At 49.1% G+C, this 18569-nt stretch overlaps 1 protein-coding gene across 3 annotated transcripts in view; it reads right to left on the minus strand.

Moving 5' to 3' along the window:
* The window catches only part of KYAT1 (kynurenine aminotransferase 1), a 33108-nt gene that overhangs the window by 3385 nt on the left and 11154 nt on the right, over positions 1–18569 (minus strand). Inside the window, exons 1-6 of one of the 3 annotated variants that reach the window (XM_022578532.3) lie at positions 9567–9749; positions 7085–7143; positions 4746–4893; positions 1590–1739; positions 1423–1509; positions 1052–1180 (exon numbers count right to left, since the gene is read on the minus strand). In XM_022578532.3, the coding sequence (XP_022434240.2) occupies positions 1052–1180; positions 1423–1509; positions 1590–1739; positions 4746–4893; positions 7085–7143; positions 9567–9677 (684 nt within the window). In that variant the 5' untranslated portion in view covers positions 9678–9749. Of the gene's footprint in view, positions 1–1051; positions 1181–1422; positions 1510–1589; positions 1740–4745; positions 4894–7084; positions 7144–9566; positions 9750–18569 lie in introns of those variants that run through there. The other 2 variants (XM_089913833.1, XM_022578534.3) reach the window with 2 other exon arrangements.

Below are 18569 nucleotides of genomic sequence, written 5' to 3' on the forward strand. Positions count from 1 at the left end.
ACTGCAGCCAAAAATAAATAAATTTTAAAAAAAAGAGCACTAGAAGCATTTTTGTTCTAATGAGGCAACTCTAAGTGGGCTCTTGGATTGGGGCTGATCATCAGAAAGACGAAGCCATATTGGAAGTTTGGAATTTTCTCCAGAGAGGGCAGAGGGGCTGGAAATGGAGTTGATAATTGAAGCCTCCATAAAAATCCCAATAGGACAGGGTTCAGAGAGCTTGCAGGTGGGTGAGCACATCCAGGTACCAGGAGCTTGACACACCCCAGCTCCACAGGGACAGGAGCACCTGTGCTCGGGAACCTCCCAGACCTCGCCCTACATGTCTCTTCATCAGGCTGTTCATCTATCGTACCCTCTGATAAACAGGTAACTAAGTAGGTGCTTCCCTGAGTCCTGTGAGCCTCTCTAGCAAATTAACTGAACCGAGGAGGGGGTTGTGGGCACCTCAGATTTACAACCATAGGTCAGCAGCACAGGTGACAACCTCGACTTGTGATTGGTGTCTGGAGTGGGGTGGGGGGCAGCCTTGTGAGACTGAGCCCTTAACCTGTGGGATCTGACGCCATCTCCAGGTAGACAGTGTCAGAATTGAATTAAGTTGAGTTGACTTGTGGGACACCCAGCTGGTCTCACAGAATTGCTTAGTGTGGGAAAAAAAACCACATATCTGGTGTCAGAAGCGTTTTGAGTGTGATAATGGTGTGACAGTAAAGGAGAGACACAGGTGGAAGCCTGGGTCTTCCTTCACATCAGTTCTGTCATGTTCCCATTTTCCAGATGAGAAACTGGAGAGGTGAAGTCACTGGCCCAGGTTCATGGGCAAGTCATGGAGATGTCCAGCCTGCTCCACCACCCGAGGCCTGATACCTTCCCTGGGGATCCCTGCCCCAGGCCCTGGGACCTCTGGGAGCTTCGGTCCTCAGAGCTCATCGCAGGTAGTCCTCCCACTTCACAGACAAAGAAACTGAGGCCCCATGGCAGCACAAGAGTAACAGAGCAGGGACGTGAGCCAATCTGGAGGGGTCCCCGGAGGAGGTCTCTCAGGTACCTTTCCCAGGGGGTTGTTGGGTGTGTTGAGGATAAGGGCTTTAGTGCGAGACGTGAACTTGCTGGCCAGCTCCGTGGGGTCCAGCTGCCAGCTGCTGCTGGAATCCAGTTCCCCATCCTGGTTGGGGCTCTGCAAGGAGGTGGGAGGGGGTGGCAATACTTACCCACATGACTTTCATCTCAAGAAAGTCAGCCTTCCTCCCCCCAGGTATCTCTCCCCACTGTCTCTCCTCTCGGGCTCTGGACACCCCTCTCCTCACCCTGGAGAAACTGCCCTCCTTCACTTCCTTCCTTCTTTCCCACCTCCCAGGGTTCAACCCAGCACACTCCTTGGACCCCTCTGCCCACCCACACCCCAACCAGCATCCTTACCGGCTTCAGGGACACAAACACAGGGCGACCCCCTGCCATCAATGTCATGGGCTCATAACAGTCAAAAAAGGGCTCGATGATGATGACCTGGTACAAGGATCAGATTGGCTGGGGTCGGCACCACCCTGACCCTTCACCCCCACCCAGCCCTGGCCTTGCCCACTCACCTCATCTCCTTCGTCCACCAGGGCCTGGAAGGCTGTGAACAGGGCCCCATAGGCACCCACAGTCACCAGCACGTTCTTGAGCGGGTCTATGTCCTGTCCCAGCAACTTCCCGAAGAAACTGGCCAGGATCTTCGTCAGGGGTGGATAACCCTGCCGGGACAGCAGGGGTCAGCGGCCTGGTTCAGCCTGGGCCCAGCCTCCCACTCAGATGCATCCAGGCAATTCTAGCATCTTCCAGCAGCAAGCCTTGGGGCAGAGTCAGTTCCTGTGGGGTGAGTTCTTTCATCTCCATCGCCAGCACATGCCATAAAGCCTGCTCTGTGCCAGGCCCAGCATCCAGGGCTGGGATCAGTGGGAAACCAGACAGAGTGTATGCCTTCGTGGAGCACAGTGCAACGGAGCCCTCAAAATAGTAGCAACTCCACACTTTAAACACCTCCCTCTAAGTTTAAGTAGCACTTTTGTGCCATCTAATCCTCTTGGCAGCCTTGCAAAAGAGGTATTATTTGATCCCCACCATTTGACTGGTAGAAAAACAGCGAGCCAGAGAAAGAAAATGACTTTCCCAAGGTCATGCCAGTTGAAGTGCAGGAATAGGACTTTATGTTGCAGCTTTGGAAGCACCCCACTTTGAGAGGAAGACTGGATCTGTATGCTTGTTTGTTGAGGACACTTATAAAACACTCCAGGCTGGGCTTCCTTGGTGGCGCAGTGGTTGAGGGTCCACCTGCCGATGCAGGGGACACGGGTTCGTGCCCCAGTCCGGGAAGATCCCACATGCCGCGGAGTGGCTGGGCCCGTGAGCCATGGCTGTTGAGCCTGTGTGTCCGGAGCCTGTGCTCCGCAACGGGAGAGGCCACAACAGTGAGAGGCCCACATACCGCAAAAAAAAAACCCAAACAAACAGACAAACAAAAAAAAACACTCCAGGCTAAGCCAAGGGACTGAAACCTAAGGTCTAGAACTTAACTAAATAATTCACTAAACCAGAATTGACTACATAAAAATGAAAAATTTCTGTACACCAAAATATCCCATGAGCAAAGTTAAAAGACAAAGAGAGGAACACTGCAACATAAGAGAAAGAAATAAGATATTTAATATATAAAGAGCTCTTTCAAAGCAATAAGACAAAGATATACACCCAAATGAAAAAAACGAGGTCAGGCATGAAAGAAAGTCCTGAGGCCCAATATGTACATGAAAAGAATGAATATTCCTGCCAGCTCTGAGACCAGCCTGTTGGTGGGTATGTGAGTAAACCTTACTAGAGGGCAATTTGACAATATCCAGCACAGGCTGAAATGCTTACACCCTTTGATTCTCTAGTTTTACTTCTTGGGATATATCTGAGAGAAATATTTACATATGTGTACAAAGGGATACACAAAGAGATATTCACTGTGGCATTGCTTAATAGTGAGATAACCAAACCAGATCATCAGTGTAGGGCTGGGTAAATAGATTATGGCACATCTAGGCAATCGGATACTATGCAGCCATCAAAAAGAATGAGGCTAATGGAGTACATATACACAATGGAATACTACTCCGCTATGAAAAAGAATGAAATAATGCCATTTGCAGCAACATGGATGCAACTAGAGGTTATCATACTAAGTGAAGTAAGTCACAAAGAGAAAGACAAATACCATATGATATCACTTATATGTGGAATATAAAATATGACACAAATGAACCTATCTATGAAACAGAAACAGAATCAGGGACATAGAGAACAGACTGGTGGTTGCCAAGGGGGAGGGGGATGGGAGAGGGTTGGATGGGGAGTTTGGGATTAGCAGATGCAAACTGGTATGTATAGAATGGATAAACAACAAGGTCCTACTATATAGCACAGGGAACTATATTCAATATCCTATGATAAACCATAATGGAAAAGAATATGAAAAAGAATGTACGTCTGAGTCACTTTGTTGTACAGCAGTAATTAACACAACATTGTAATTCAACTATACTTCAATAAAAAATAAATTAAAAAAAAAAGAATGAGGCTGTTTTGACATGGAAAGATGCCTATGTCATACTATTTAGTGAAATAAGTTATAGAACATTACTAGAGTATGAGTCCATTTGTGTTAAGAAATACAAATCTCACGTGCGGGCATGTGAATGTGTGTGTGTTTATACAAGCATTTTTAAAAGTTAAAAGTTCAGGGGACTTCCCTGGTGGTGCAGTGGTCGAGAGTCCGCCTGCCAATGCAGGGAACACGGGTTTGGGCCCTGGTCCGGGAGGATCCCACATGCCGTGGAGCACCTGGGCTCGTGCACCACAACTACTGAGCCTGTGCTCTAGAGCCCGTGATCCACAACTACTGAGCTTGCGTGCCACTACTACTCAAGCCCACGTGCCTAGAGCCCGTGCTCCACAACAAGAGAGGCCGCCACAGTGAGAAGCCCGCGCATGGCAACGAGGAGTGGCCCCTGTTGCAGCAACTAGAGAGGGCCCAGGTGCAGCAATGAAGACCCAACACAGCCACAAATAAAATAAATAAAATAAATAAATTTATAAAAGTTCAAAGTTCAAAAGTCTAAACACTCAGCAAAGTAGCAAACTGTTAGCAGTGGTTATCTCTGGGTGGTGGCACTGGAGGGAACTTTCCCCCAGGGCGATGAGATGCACACCAAAGTTTAAGAAACTACTCCAAGGGGGCAAATATTTACTCTGTGGTTCTTCACAGAAAGACTTCGGATTTAGAGTCAAAACAATCAGCAGCTTGTCTTTCAGGGTTAAGCTTAGGTGTCACCTCCTTCAGAAAGCCCTCCCTGATCTCCCAGGTCTCATTCCCTCCTTCTTGCTCCCAAGTACCCCATTCTCCTCCATCACAGCATATCAGCTACCTTTGTCTTCTGCTATTGTTTTGGGTTTTGGTCTGCTTTTCCCACTAGACCATGAGCTCCTGGCTCATGCTTTTTTATCTGTCTTTCCCCCAGACCATGAACTGTTCCAGGGACTGGAACAAAGGAGACAACCAGTGAACACTGAACCATGGCCAGGCTGAATTCCCGGGGCTCTGCCCCATGAACCCTGACACTCAGATGGGCCTGCTGCCCAAAAAGATCTGCTCCGTCCTCCCCCGGGACCTCCTCAGAGGCCCATGTCCAGGGACCCCCCAGAGGGGCTGGTAGACTCACAAATGCCTTCGTGTACTGGTTGAGCATGAAGTCCCCACTGACGGCGTGCTGAAAGGCTTCCACGGCGAAGTCTGGGGGTGGGAAGTCTGGGAAGCCTTGGCCCAAGTTCACGACATCAGCCTCACTGGCCAGTTTGACAAACTCCACCCTGGGCAACAAACAGAGAGTGGGTACCAGCCCAACCCTCCACCCCGACCTGGACTTCCGCTTGCTTTCAGGGCAGGGTGAGCAAGGCGTTGGGCTCCTTCTAGAAAAACTGCATGATCAGCATCCACCCTGGTCCGGAGATCTGTTCGTGGTCATAACTGGTTCCATGCTGATCACATGTCTTAGCCCAGGGGCTTTCCAACTTTCCACCACGATCCATAGTAAGAAATCACTTTTACATCCCAAGCTCTGTAGAGCACAAACATGGACTCAACTTTCTCCTTCCGGTGTGATCCACTGCAGTATTTCCCATCCTATTCTACTCTAGTCTTTAGAAATACTTGTTGAGCGCCCCGAAATGGATTTCATGACCCGTTCATGTGTCTCTCAGCACCACACTTTGAAATGCTTGCTCGCATCATCTCTGATAGTCTATGAGGCATGTTCTGCTCCTTGATCACAGGGGGTACGGAGAAGCTGGGGTTCGGGCGACTTGCCCAACGTCTCCCAGTTAGCACTGCCAGCCTTTGGTGTCTGAAGCACCAGTTCTGCGCTTGACGATTACCCTGGACAGACTGGGGCCTGCCATCTGCCGTCTCTGGCCCCTGACCATCTTTCTTCTGGCCCTGCCTAGTGGCTACCTGTTCAGGGAAACTGGAAGAGAGGCTGAGAGGCTGAAGAGGCTGGTATGCAGTTCCAGGTTGGTTGGGGGCAGAGGGGTCAGGCTGGGTGGAGTTGAATTTGCATAACAATAAATATCATTATGTCTAAAATTGGTCATTTTCTCTCCAGAGCGCCACAGTGTCTCTGAAGACAGAGTTGCTGAAGCTCAGAGAGGCCAGTGACCTGCCCAGAGTCACACAGCCACTAAGGCAGAGCTGAGATGCAAAATCAGGTGGTGGATGTTCCATGGTGGCTGGGACAGGGAAGCCAGGCTCAAATACCCTACGGAGACCAGCTGCCCTGTGGGTTGGGCCTCTAGGGTCCTGATCCTCAGGCCACCACCCTGGGGTCAGCAGGAACCTGGGACCTTTCATGGCCCTCATCCCTCCTGACACTCCTCTGCTGTCCCGTGCATTCCTCCCAGGCCAGCTCCTGCTCTGCCCTGCCTTCGCATGAGACTTAGCCTCTCCTGGCCTCAGTCCTTCCTTCTGTACAATGGGTGTGACGGGTTCAAGAGTCTGCTGGGTCTGTGAGTCAGGAAAGATTCTTCCTGTCTCTCCCAGCCAGTCATTTCCTCCTTCGGAGTTGGACTTTACCTTATCTGAAAAATGGGCCATAAGCCTGCCCACCTGCCTCACAGAGAGGACAGAGTGTGGCAGCCTGGGGAACAGGGCCCTGGAGGCCCAACCTAGAGGGCAACCGGACCCTACAGGGCCTTTGGGCCCAGCTCCCCCATCCCAAACACCATGGAGCATCAGAGGAGAAGATGGAGGTGGAAGATTTTTGCAAAACACAAAGCGTTGTACAGCAGGGGAGTTTGAAAGAAAAAATGGTTCTCTTTTTGGTAAAAACAACAGCCAATGATTTTTTTTTTTTAACATATAGAGGTGGCTCAATGCCCTTGGCCAAAGGTAGAGCGGGCCAGGAGCAGTGGTTGGGGGGAAGCGGGAAGGTCTTTAAATCTTTCTCACACATCTTCCATTGCATCCATCGAATCACGGGTGACAAGGGGCACATATGCCTCTCATATTTAGAATAGGTCAATAAAGAAAAGATGTCAACCTCTGCAAGTGTTGGTGAGGAGCTGCCCGTGTCTTACCTTCTTATATTCCTTAGCTTAGCTTGTTCTGTACTAAGTGTGAAATGAAAGAATCCCTGGAAAGCCCTCAGCCTGGTGCCTGGGTAATGCCTGGGTAATGGCCATCGCTCACATAGTATGTCACCTCATCCCCCCAGGCCCTTCAAGGGAAAGGGAATTACCTCCATTTCCCAGATGGGAAACTGAGGCTCAGAGCAGGCGAGTCACCGGCCCCAAATGCCACAGCCAAGCAGGGCGGGGCTGAGATCCGAACCTAAGCTGGCTGCTGGGGGTCTCACCTCTCAGGAGCTGTGGCTACAAATCTTCCCCCGTCCGAGTGCGCGGCCGTCCTGGGTACCACTGAGTTACTGCCAATCCAGGGACCGCCAGCCCTGCCCTGCCCTTGAGCCCAGGGGGCCCCCACACCCCTCCCCAGCCCCGCCCAGCTCACCATGGGTTGTGGTCGATCCCATCCAGCCTTCGAGCCTGCAGCTGTTTGGTCATGACGAGCTGAAGACAGAACAAACAGAGGGTCAGTGGTGGAGGCCCAGAAGCCTGGGCCTGCCCGGGAGGCAGCTTCTCTGGGGCCATAGCCTTGGTGCCCACTCCTCCAGGCGGGAGGCGGAGAGCAGGGCTCCCAGACAAGACAGGGGGGCGGGGTCTCCCGCCGCCCCGCTCAGCTCCTCCCACTCCAGCAGCCTGGACTCGCCCACCTGCCAGCCCAGGGTCCACGTATCCTGGCACACAGCCTGGATTCCATCAGGCTAAAGTTTGACCCAGGAGGGGCTGGGGCCGAGGAGGAGGGGCAGGAGGAAGGGGGAGAGCAGAGCACGGGAAGGATCGTGGCGACAGTGACTGCAGCAGCTTCTCGCTAAGCTCTTCCTTTGACTTCTCAGGACCACCTGGCTGGTCCCGTTTTACAGATGAGAAGATGGAGGAGGGGGAGCGGGGAGAGGGATGTGTTCAAGGTCATACAACAGATACACTCAGACTCAGGGCTGTTTGAGACGAGGCCACGTTCTGACTCAGGCAAAGAGGACACTTGCTCGGTCCTAGGGGGCTCAGGGGACCTCCCCTCCCCTTCCCTATGTTCCTTCCAGGCCAGCTTCCCCCTCACCCGCAGGTGTGCAGACACTGGCCAGGCCTGAGAACCACCAAACTCAGGTCCTAAGCCCGCCTTGGCTGGGTGACATTGCACAGGTGCTTTAGCTCCCCTGGCCTCAGTCTCTCCATCAGTATAATAGGGGCATAGGCTCTGTGGTCCCTCCCAGCCTCCTGGTCCTGTGGCTTGGAGTCTCAGATGGCCGGCAGGTGGTGGGGCCACAGCTGTATCTAACAGTGAGCCCCCACTGTTCCTCATGGGCTTAGTCCCCACAGCACGTCTATCAGAGGGACCAGGATAATCCCCATGTAAAGATGAGGACACTGAAGCTCAAAGAGGTTCAGGGACTTCCCCAAGGTTGGAGGAGGAGCTGGACAGGACCCTGGTCAGGGTGGTGGCAACAGCAGGGCTCCTAGTGTCTGGCCCCTGCCCTGGAGAAGGGCATGGGGACCGTCTGTATACGGGCCAGGCTTTTCCATCACTTGGGAGTCTTGCTGATGGGAATGATTTGCAGAGAGCCCAGCATGGGGCTGACACCTAGTAGGTGCTTTGCTAACATTGGCAGCCCTGTCCCTGACACCTCTCACCAGGCCTGGCACTCAGAACATGTCAAAATAGTTAAAAATGAGAGCGTGATCCCTGCCAGGGAAAATCATGTTATCACCCAAATGTTAGTCAGCAGTGATTATCTTTAGTTGGTTAGTTGACAGATATTTTTCTTCTCTTCCTTATAATTTTCTTATTTTCCAAATTTTCTAAAATAAAGGTTTTATTTTTATGATTAAAAAATGTGGGAGAAAATTACATTTTAGAGGAATGTTTGTAAATATGATATACCAACATCAATAAAACAGGCTACAAAATAGCATGTACAGGATGATTATATTTTTAAAAATATACCCTAATATATATTTGTATGTATATATATATTTTTTATGACCATATGTGAATAGAAAAAAATTTAGAAGGAAACATACCAAATGTTAAGAAAGGTTCTCTCTGAGTGGTGGAATTATAGGTGATTTAATTATAAGTGTACTTTTCTATGTTTCTAAGTTTCTTGTATGGAGAGCATACCATGTTTGACTGATTCTGATATGTGTATTTTTTGCACATTGCACTTTCAGATGTGTCTTAGAATCTATAGCACGAGTTTAACTGGCAATTTCCCCACTTACTAGTCCATAAAATAACAGTGCATCTTAATATTGATGGCATTATAGGTTCAATGATATAAGGAATTACGTTTGAATCGGGTACGCATCATACTTAAAAAAATAAAGTGAAGATGAGTCGGGGCAGTGGGGGTGGGTGGGTAGAGGTTGGAGTGAGGGAGTCTGTGGAGGGCTGGGGTGGGCGAAGGAGTAGAGGGGTGCAGGGGCACAGAGAGAGAGCAAAGGGGGTGGATGGAGTTGAGTGAGTTCAGGAAGAAGATAAAAGAGGGGGGACTCTAGAAGCTTGGGGTGCTCGGTGGAGTGGCCTTCGAGTATGCCACGCACTCCTTGGATAAGGGGGGAACCAGTGCCTGTTCTTGAGCTTATGCGTAATGTAGTTACTCAGCCAACATTTATGAAGCACCTACTGTGTACCAAACACTGGGCTGGGCACAGGGGGTGATGGGGAGGCAGCAGCTCCAAGGAGACCATTCAGATGCATAGCTACAAGTTCTAGATTAGAGGCAAGGGCAAGGGAGAGGCCCACATCCAGGCTGCGGTCAGAGAAGGCCTCCTGAAAGAGGAGGCTCGTGCACAGCTTTGAAGCCGGAACCAAGCCAGATCCCAGGACCCCTGGGGCACGCAAGCAGCAGAGCACGAGGGGCTAGAGCACTTACAGTCTGATGCAAACACCGGGCGAGCGAAGCTCCAGACTTCTTTCCCCGGAAGGGCCCCACCAGGTGCAAATAGATGGCCGCCGCATTCCTGAACATGCCTCCCAGAGCCATGGGGCACTGACGATGTCTCCTCCAAGGGCAGAGGAGAAGAGAGGAGAATGCCCTGGCCAGAAAATGGCTCCGAGCTCAGGACTTGGGTCCCCCACACAGCTCTAATAACAACAACAACAGTAAGTGCTAATATTTATTGAGTCGTCCCTGTGTGCCAGGCACGGCAGCAAGTGCTTTGCTGCATGGCTATCCTTCAGTCCTTGAAACCCTGGGACCCCTTCCCCTGCAGCAACCAGAGTGACCCTTTCAAAGTGTAAATCACCTCTAATTAAAAAATGATCCAGGGACTTCCCTGGTGGCACACTGGTTAAGAATCCACCTGCCAATGCAGGGGACACGGGTTTGAGCCCTGGTCCGGGAAGATCCCATGTGCCGCAGAACAGCTAAGCCCGTGCACCACAACTACTGAGCCTACGAGCCACAACTACTGAGTCCCTGTGCCACAACTACTGAAGTTCATGTGCCTAGAGCCCGTGCTCCTCAACAAGAGAAGCCACTGCAATGAGAAGCCCGCACGCTGCCATGAAGAGTAGCCTCTGCTCGCCGCAACTAGAGAAAGCCCGCGTGCAGCAATGAAGACCTAACACAGCCAAATAAAAAAGATCCAGGGACTTCCCTGGTGGTCCAGTGGTTGAGACTCTGTGCTCCCAATACAGAGTGTAAGAGTTTGATCCCTGGTCGGGGAACTAAGATCCTGCATACCACGTGGCAGCCAAAAAAAAAAAAATCCAGTTGAAGATTATGGATGGCCCCTAACATTGCAGACAGAGTCAACCTTACACGTTCTGACTCTGGAAACACACATATCACCTGCAAATTATTGCTGTGCTAAAACCAAATCTAAAGCAGATCATGCCTCTGGATTACTAAAATACAAGGGACAGAAGAACATGTTAAATTACACCATGGAGATGCAATTAACAAATTCAGACTGATGGAAACTCTATAGACAAATGACCCTGTTTCTTCAACAAATAAAATGCAAGAGGGAAAAAAAGTCTGGGACTTCCCCGGTGGCACAGTGGTTAAGAATCCACCTGCCAATGCAGGGGACACGGGTTTGATCCTTGGTCTGGGAAGATCCCATATGCTGTGGAGCAATTAAGCCCATGCAGCGCAACTACTAAGCCTGCACTCTAGAGCCCGCGAGCCACAACTATTGAGCCCGAATGCCACAACTACTGAAGCCCGTGCACCTAGAGCCCGTGCTCTGCAACAAGAGAAGCCACTGCAAGGAGAAACCCATGCACTGCAACAAAGAGTAGCCCCTGATCACCACAACTAGAGAAAGCCCCTGCGCAGCAACACAGACATAATGCAGCCAAAAAAAAAAAGCCTGGAGCGTTATAGATTAAAAGAGACTCAACAGACATAAATTAACAAGTGAATGCCTTGGGGCTTCCCAGGTGGCACAGTGGTTGAGCGTCCGCCTGCTGATGCAGGGGACACGGGTTCGTGCCCTGGTCCGGGAAGATCCCACATGTCGCGGAGCGGCTGGGCCCATGAGCCACGGCCGCTGAGCCTGCGCGTCTGGAGCCTGTGCTCCGCAACGGGAGAGGCCACAACAGTGAGAGGCCCGCGTACCGCAAAAAAAAAAAAAAAATTAGACACTTTTGTGTCTCAAAGGATACCGTTAAGAAAGTGAAAAGAAAACCCACAGTATGGGAGAAAATATTTGCAAATCATAAATCTGAATCTCTCCAAAGAGATATAAATGGCTAGTAAGCACATGAAAAGATGTTCAACATCATTAGTCATTAGGTAAATGCCACATTAAGATACCACTTCATATCCACTAGAAATGGCTATAACAAATAAGACAGATAATTACAAGTGTTTCGAGGATGGTGAGAAATTGGAACCCTTGTATATTGCTTCTGGGAATGTAAAATGGTGCAGCTGCTGTGGAAAACCATCTAGAAGTTCCTCAAAATGTTAAACATAGAGTTACTATATGATCCAGCAATTCTGTTCCTAGGTATACACCCAAGAGAAATGAAAAAAAATATGTCCACATAAAATCCTGTACATGAATATTCATAAGCAGCATTACTCCTAAGAGTCAAAAAAGTGGAAACAAACCTAAATGTCCACCAACTGATGAACAAAATGTGCTAAATCCATATGATTTAACAATATCATTTGACAATAAGAGGGAATGAAGCACTGAATCACGCTACAACATGGATGAACCTTGAAACATTATGCTAAGTAAAAGGAGCCCATTACCAAAGGCCACAAATTGTACGATTCCATTGATATGCAACAGGCAAATCTAGAGAGACAGTAGATTAGTGTTTGCCTTGGGCTGGGAGTGGCATGGGAGGTGAGGGTGGGGAACGACTGCTAATGGGTACGGGTGTCTTTTATTTTTTTAAGATTTATTTATTTATTTATTTTTGGCTGCGTCGGGTCTTAGATGCGGCGTGCGGGTTTTCTCTTCTCTAGTTGTGGCGCGCAGGCTCCAGGGCACATGGGCTCTGTTGTTGGCGGCACGTGGGCTCTAGTTGAGGCATGAGAGCTCATGAGGCATGAGGTAGTTGTGGGACACAGGCTTAGTTGCCCCATGGCATGTGGGATCTTAGTTCCCTGACCAGGGATCGAACCCGCGTCCCCTGCATTGGAAGGCGGATTCTTTACCACTGGACCACCAGGGAAGTCCCGGTATGGGTGTCTTTTTGCTGTGATGAAAATGTTCTAAAATTAGATTGTGATCATGGTTTCACAAGTGTGAATATACCAAAAACCACTGAACGGTACACTTTAAGGTTGAATGGTGCATGTGTTATATTTCAATAAAGTTATTTTTAAAAATTGCCAAGGTTTAAAAAAAAAAAAAAAAAAGGCAGTGCCCTGGTAGTGGCCACGGGGATGTGTCTCTGCACTGCCAGGAGCCTAAGTTACAGAGGGGACGGCTGTGCTCAGAAATCCATCCCCATCCTTAGCACAGAGGCCATGCTTCCAAGGGCTGCTCCCAGCCAGTGCCCAAAGGACAGTGAGGCAAGCTGTTGCCAGGAGATGTGGCCCTCTCAAGGACTCCTACTGGCTTTCCTGGAACTTTCTGAGAACTGCACTGCATCTGAGACTTTTCCTTCCTTCCTCCCTCCCACCTTTTCTTCCTTCCTTCTTTTCTTCTCTCTCTCCTCCAAGGGGGTCAGAATACAGCCCTAAAAAAGAAGTGGGTGTCTGGGCATGAGGGGGACTGTTCTAGATTAAAAGACTAAAGAGACACTACTCGGCCATAAAAAAGAATGAAATAATGCCATTTGCAGCAACATGGATGTAACTAGAGATTATCATATTGCAATACAAGTGAAGTAAGTCAGAAAGAGAAAGACAAATACCATATGATGTCACTTATATGTGGAATCTAAAATATGGCACAAATGAACCTGCCTATGAAACAGAAACAGACTCACAGACATAGAAATCAGACTTGTGGTTGCCAAGGGGGAGGGGATAGGGAGAGGGATGGACTGGGAGTTTGGGATTGGTAGAGGCAAACTATTACATTTAGGATGGATAAACAACAAGGTCCTACTGTATAGCACAGGGAACTATATCCAATCTCCTGGGATAAACCATAATGGAAAGGAATATTAAAAAAAGAATGTATAGGTTGTCCAGTAAGGGAAAATGCACACCAGGGAACCATGGAGTGTCTCAGTGAAAGGGTCTTAGAACTTATTATAGGACTTATATGGGAAAAGAATCTAAAAAAGAGTGAATACATATGTATATGTATAAGTGATTCACTTTGGTGCACAGCAGAAACTAACACAACATTGTAAGTCAACTGTATGCCAATAAAAATTTAAAACAAACGATTCGCTCCTCAAAAAAAAAAAAAAAAAGAACTAGTTTAGGATTTGGACTTTGGTGGGGTGATTTGGGTGAGGGTCCAAGGAGCGGGACTTTGCTCTGGATTGGTGCTTTCAGAAGCAAGGATAATTTTACGGTTGGGGAGCGCAATAATTTTATTTATAGGGAGGGCAGGCTAGAGTGAGACTGGTTACCATTGGTAAGGAAGCTGCAGTCCCTCGGATTAGCCAGGAGAGGGGTGTGCTTGGTGTTGTGTGGTTTCAATAATATTCGGGTTTGTCTGTGTTTAGACATGATTATGGAGGGGTCTTGTCTTTTTTTTTTTTCGGTACGCGGGCCCCTCACTGTTGTGGCCTCTCCCGCTGCGGAGCACAGGCTCCGGACGCGCAGGCCCAGCGGCCATGGCTCACGGGCCCAGCCGCTCCGCGGCATGCGGGATCCTCCCGGACCGGGGCACGAACCCGCGTCCCCTGCATCAGCAGGCGGACTCCCAACCACTGCGCCACCAGGGAAGCCCCAGGGGTCTTGTTTTTGTCTTGATTCCTCAAGGTCACAGAATGGCTTTGTCTGATGTCGATGTTCCGCGAAATTGTTCAGGTGCAACACAAGACCAAATCTGTAGGTGCCAGACAGCTCCTGGATTCCAGATTCTGCTTTTCTTTTTCTAAATCCTCATACTAAGAATAAAATCCAAGTCTTTCCCATGTACCATGAGGCCGTATTAGATCAGACGTGAGGCCTCCTGTGCCGGGGATATCCTGCCACTGTCCGTTTTGCTTGCTGTCCCCTAGCCACACTCACCATTCCTGTCTGTTAGTTGTTCTCCTTATTCACTCTCCTTATCCTACAGCAGCACCAGCAAACGTTTTCTGCATTGGGCCAGTGCAAATATTTTAGGCTTGACAGGACAGACAGTCTTTGCTGCAGCTTCTCAAGTCTGCTGCTGTAGTGGGAAAGCAGCCTTAGACAACACGTACACAACGTACACAACGTACAACACGTACACAACAACAACAGGGCGGCAGCGGTTTGCCCTGTGGCCTCACTTTTCCGATGGATCTAAGGAGAGGTGTTGATATTTCATTTTGCTCAGCTTTTTATTCATAAGGACAGAGTAACAACTTCTAAGCTCCTTATGTGCAGGACTGGAAACCGGAAGTCCAATATAACCTACCTGTTCACACCATTTCAAAACTATCAGTACAACGCTCGAATTTTATTAGAGGGGAAAGAAAAGGAGAGTAATTTATAAACCAGTAATGGATATTTTAATATGTAAATGCTCAGGCTTGTCCACACTAGAAGATTCTAGGAAGTAGAGAGCTGCTGGCACCTGCTTATAAGAAATGTCTGGCCTAAACTAGGCAACTCCCTAGCCTAGTCCCTTCTAAACCCCTCCTAACCTAGCCTCTTCCTCTAAGGTCTTTCAAAGCATCTCAGAGCCCTGAAAACTAGCCATCTGTCCAAAGGTGGGGCAATTCCTCCTCTGTTCCTCACTCCATCCTCAGCTTCTGCCAAGCATGTTCTCTGGCCAGGCCCTGGCACAGCGCTGAGACTCCAGTGTGGACCAGGCCTGGTGAGAGATGCCCACAAACACTGTCTCCTTCATTATCCAGCAAGTATTTCCTGACAAGTGCAAAAATGTGTGTTATGGCTCGAATTGTGTCCTCCAAAAGGATATGTCCAAGTCCTAACCTCTGGTACCTGTGAATATGGCCTTATTTGGAAATAAAATCTTTGAAGATGTCATCAATTTAAGACAAGGTCATACTGGATAACAGTGGACCTTAATCCAGTATAATCTGTGTCCTTATAAGAAGAGGAGAAGAGACACAGACATTCAGGGAGAAGGTCATGTGAAGGTGACGGCAGAGATTAGAGTAGAGCACCTACAAGCCAAGGAACACCAAGGATTGCTGGCAGCACCGAAGCTAAGAGAAAAGCGTGGGCCAGATTCTCCTCTGGAGCCTTCAGAGAAAGCATGGCCCCAATGACACCTTGATTTTGGACTTCTGGTCTCCAGAACTGTGAGAGAATAAATTTCTGTTGTTTAAACCGCCCAGTTTGTGGTACTTTGCTGCGGACGACCAGGAAACATACAGTGGGACACTAGGGGGCGCTGGGGACACAGCCCCCCGCATGCAGGAGTTAGGGAGGGCTCCTTGGAGGATGTGGCCTTCCAGCTGAGTCCCAAAGGAGGGAAAAGGGTGCCAGGTGGTGCAAAGGCCCGTGGAACAGAACTGAGAGATTCCAGGAGCTGGGAAGTCAGTCCGGCCAGAGTTCACCCTCTAATTTCTCAGAATCGAGAGTACTCCCTGGAAACCGGAAGTACTCCCTGATCCCTGTGGATCCAGAACCAGAGCTTGGAGCAACAAAGGGCAGTGTGATTATTATCTGAGGAGGGGCATTCCACCATGTGTCATGTCAGGGGGTGGTTGTCGGCATGCTTCAGCTTCCCTCAGCCAGAGGACAAGAGGCCCACAGCTGGGTCTGAGCCCAGTGCTGGTTATAGTGGGCGCCTTGTGACCACTGCATGTTCTAGGGGGACCAACCATCCTGCTTGCCTGGGACTGAGGGGTTTCTCGGGATGCAGAACTTTCAGTGCTAAAACCAGGACCATCCTGAGCAAACGGGGATGGGTGGTCCCCTCAGATCGGCCAAATGTAGGGCTGCTGCTCCCGTCCTGTGCCTGATGTCCTGCTGACTCCTCCAGATGGGCTTAATCCTATGGGACCCCCCTTGACCATCTCCTGACCACTTGGTTCAAAATCTGTGGGTGCCTGGTAGGCTGATCCTCTCTCTGACACGGTCGCCCACATCACTCCATGTCTATGATTTCTGTCCTTTCTCCTAAGGTGGCTACACCTCCTCTGCCCCAAATCATGCTTTCATCATCTCACCGGATTACAGAGGTAGGAATAATATTAACACAACCAGCTCTAATTTGCTCACTTGGCACCAGGCACTGAAATAAAGACTGTACTTATGTCATTGGACCTTTTCAACAGTCCTGGAAAGCAGGTGCTATTCTTACCTCCATTAATAAGCAAGGAAATTCATAATAATGAAAAAATAATAACAAACACTCAAATGGAGCTCCTGAAGGTCGGGGGAGGGTCTGCATCCCTGGATACCCAGTAAATGGCAGAAACTCACATGGGAAAAGATCCCAGCTTGTGGCCCTTTCCTCTCCTCTGCCCCAATCTCAGCCCTTCACCCTCACTGCCAGCTCTCAGGAAAGGTGGTACCTTGGGGCTGGAGGTGGTACCTTGGGGCTGGAGGTGGCCTGGGACACCTGGCTCCATGGAGGGCGAGGAGAACCTGTGCTGGATGAGGATACGCTTAACCAGTCTCGCTGCCTCGGGGCTGGGGCTGGAAACCAGGTTGGGGCTTTCACTGCAGAGCACTGCCAGGGCAGGGGGCGGTGTGTGTGTCCGGGTGAGTCTGTGGGCACGGGAGTGAGCATTACACTGCACCCTCTGTGGGGCAGATTTGTCCTGCCAAACATTTGGTGCTCCCCTGGGATCAGGCACCAAGCAGACCCCTGAGGAGAGGACTAGAACACAGCCTTTGGGGTCACGCAGACCTTGGCTGTGTGACCCAGGGCAAATCACTTCTCCTCTCTGAATGTCAGTTTCCCTGTCTATAAAAAAAATAAAAATAAGATAATTCATGGAGGGACTTCTCTGGTGGTCCAGCAGTTAAGACTCCATGCTCCCAATGCAGGGGACCCAGGTTCGATCCCTGGTTAGGGAACTAGATCCCGCATGCCGCAACTAAAGATCCCACATGCCACAACTAAAAGATCCCGCACGCCACAACGAAATCCCACGTGCCGCAGTGAAGATCTGGCGCAGCCAAATAAATAAAAATAAAATAAATAAATATTTAAAAAAAGAGATAATTCATGGAAAGCACTTCACTTAGTGCCTGGCACATAAAGGGTGACCGTAAATGACAGGTTTTTCTATGTTTGTTTTGGCCACACCACACAGCTTGCAGGATCCTAGTTTCCCAACCAGGGATCGAACCTGTGCTCCCTGCAGTGGAAGTGTGGATTCTTAACCTGGTTATTGGACCACCAGGGAAGCCCCAGTGACAGATATTAATAATAGAGTGGGCACTTTTTGGAGCTAGATGTGTGTGAATTCACACATGCTCACTGGTGGGGCTGACTTCTCCGTCAGATCTCCTCAGGAGGCTTAGTGCTGAGGGCCTGTGATAGTTTCAGGAGCCTATGAAAATGTTTTCATTTTAATTTATTTTAAAATAAGAAATAAAGAGAATATAATAACAATGAATTGTATAATAATGAATGCAGCCTGGATGATATCTGTTATTTACACCAACATAGTTGTAAAATATAATTTTGTTTTTGTAAAATATAACTTTTATTATTATCCTTTAATGGAGAAAGGGGTCCATGAAGTAAAAGTGAACAGGGTCCCTGAAAGTTTTAATGTGACTTTAAACATGGGTATATCTGTGTGTGGTTGTGACGTCATGTGCAAATAAAAGTGTTTGAGGGATGGGGGGGTGGGAGGAACTGGGAGATTGGGACTGACATATATACACTACTATGTATAAAATAGATAACTAATGAGAACTTACTGTATAGCACAGGGAACTCTACTCAGTGCTCTGTGGTGACCTAAATGGGAAGGAAATCTAAAAAAGAGGGGATATATGTATACGTATAACTGATTCACTTTGCTGTACAGCAGAAACTAATACAACATTGTAAAGTAACTATGCTCCAATAAAAATCAATTTAAAAAAAAGTGTTTGCCCTTGAGCACTTGTCCACGTCTCTGTGTTTGTGAGCATGTGGGCGTCGTGGGGACAGTTTCCAGGAACTTGAAGGGGAGGGAGAAGCCACTGGGGGTCTGAACCGAGGGCAGGAAGGGCACAGGTGGCCACGTGGGCTGCCCTCACCAGCAACACTGCCTGGCGTCAAGGCAGGAGGGGAAGTGGGTGCTTGTTGTTCCTGAAGCTGCCAGCAGGGGGCATGAAAAGCCAGCCCTGTCTAGACTTCCAGCTAGCTGGCCCTGGGGATCCACACATTAGGCC

This window comes from Delphinapterus leucas, chromosome 6, assembly GCF_059928025.1.
Source record: "Delphinapterus leucas isolate spDelLeu-1000000601 "Yukka" chromosome 6, BTC_Dleu_Yukka2, whole genome shotgun sequence".
Classification (NCBI taxonomy): Eukaryota; Metazoa; Chordata; class Mammalia; order Artiodactyla; family Monodontidae; genus Delphinapterus; species Delphinapterus leucas.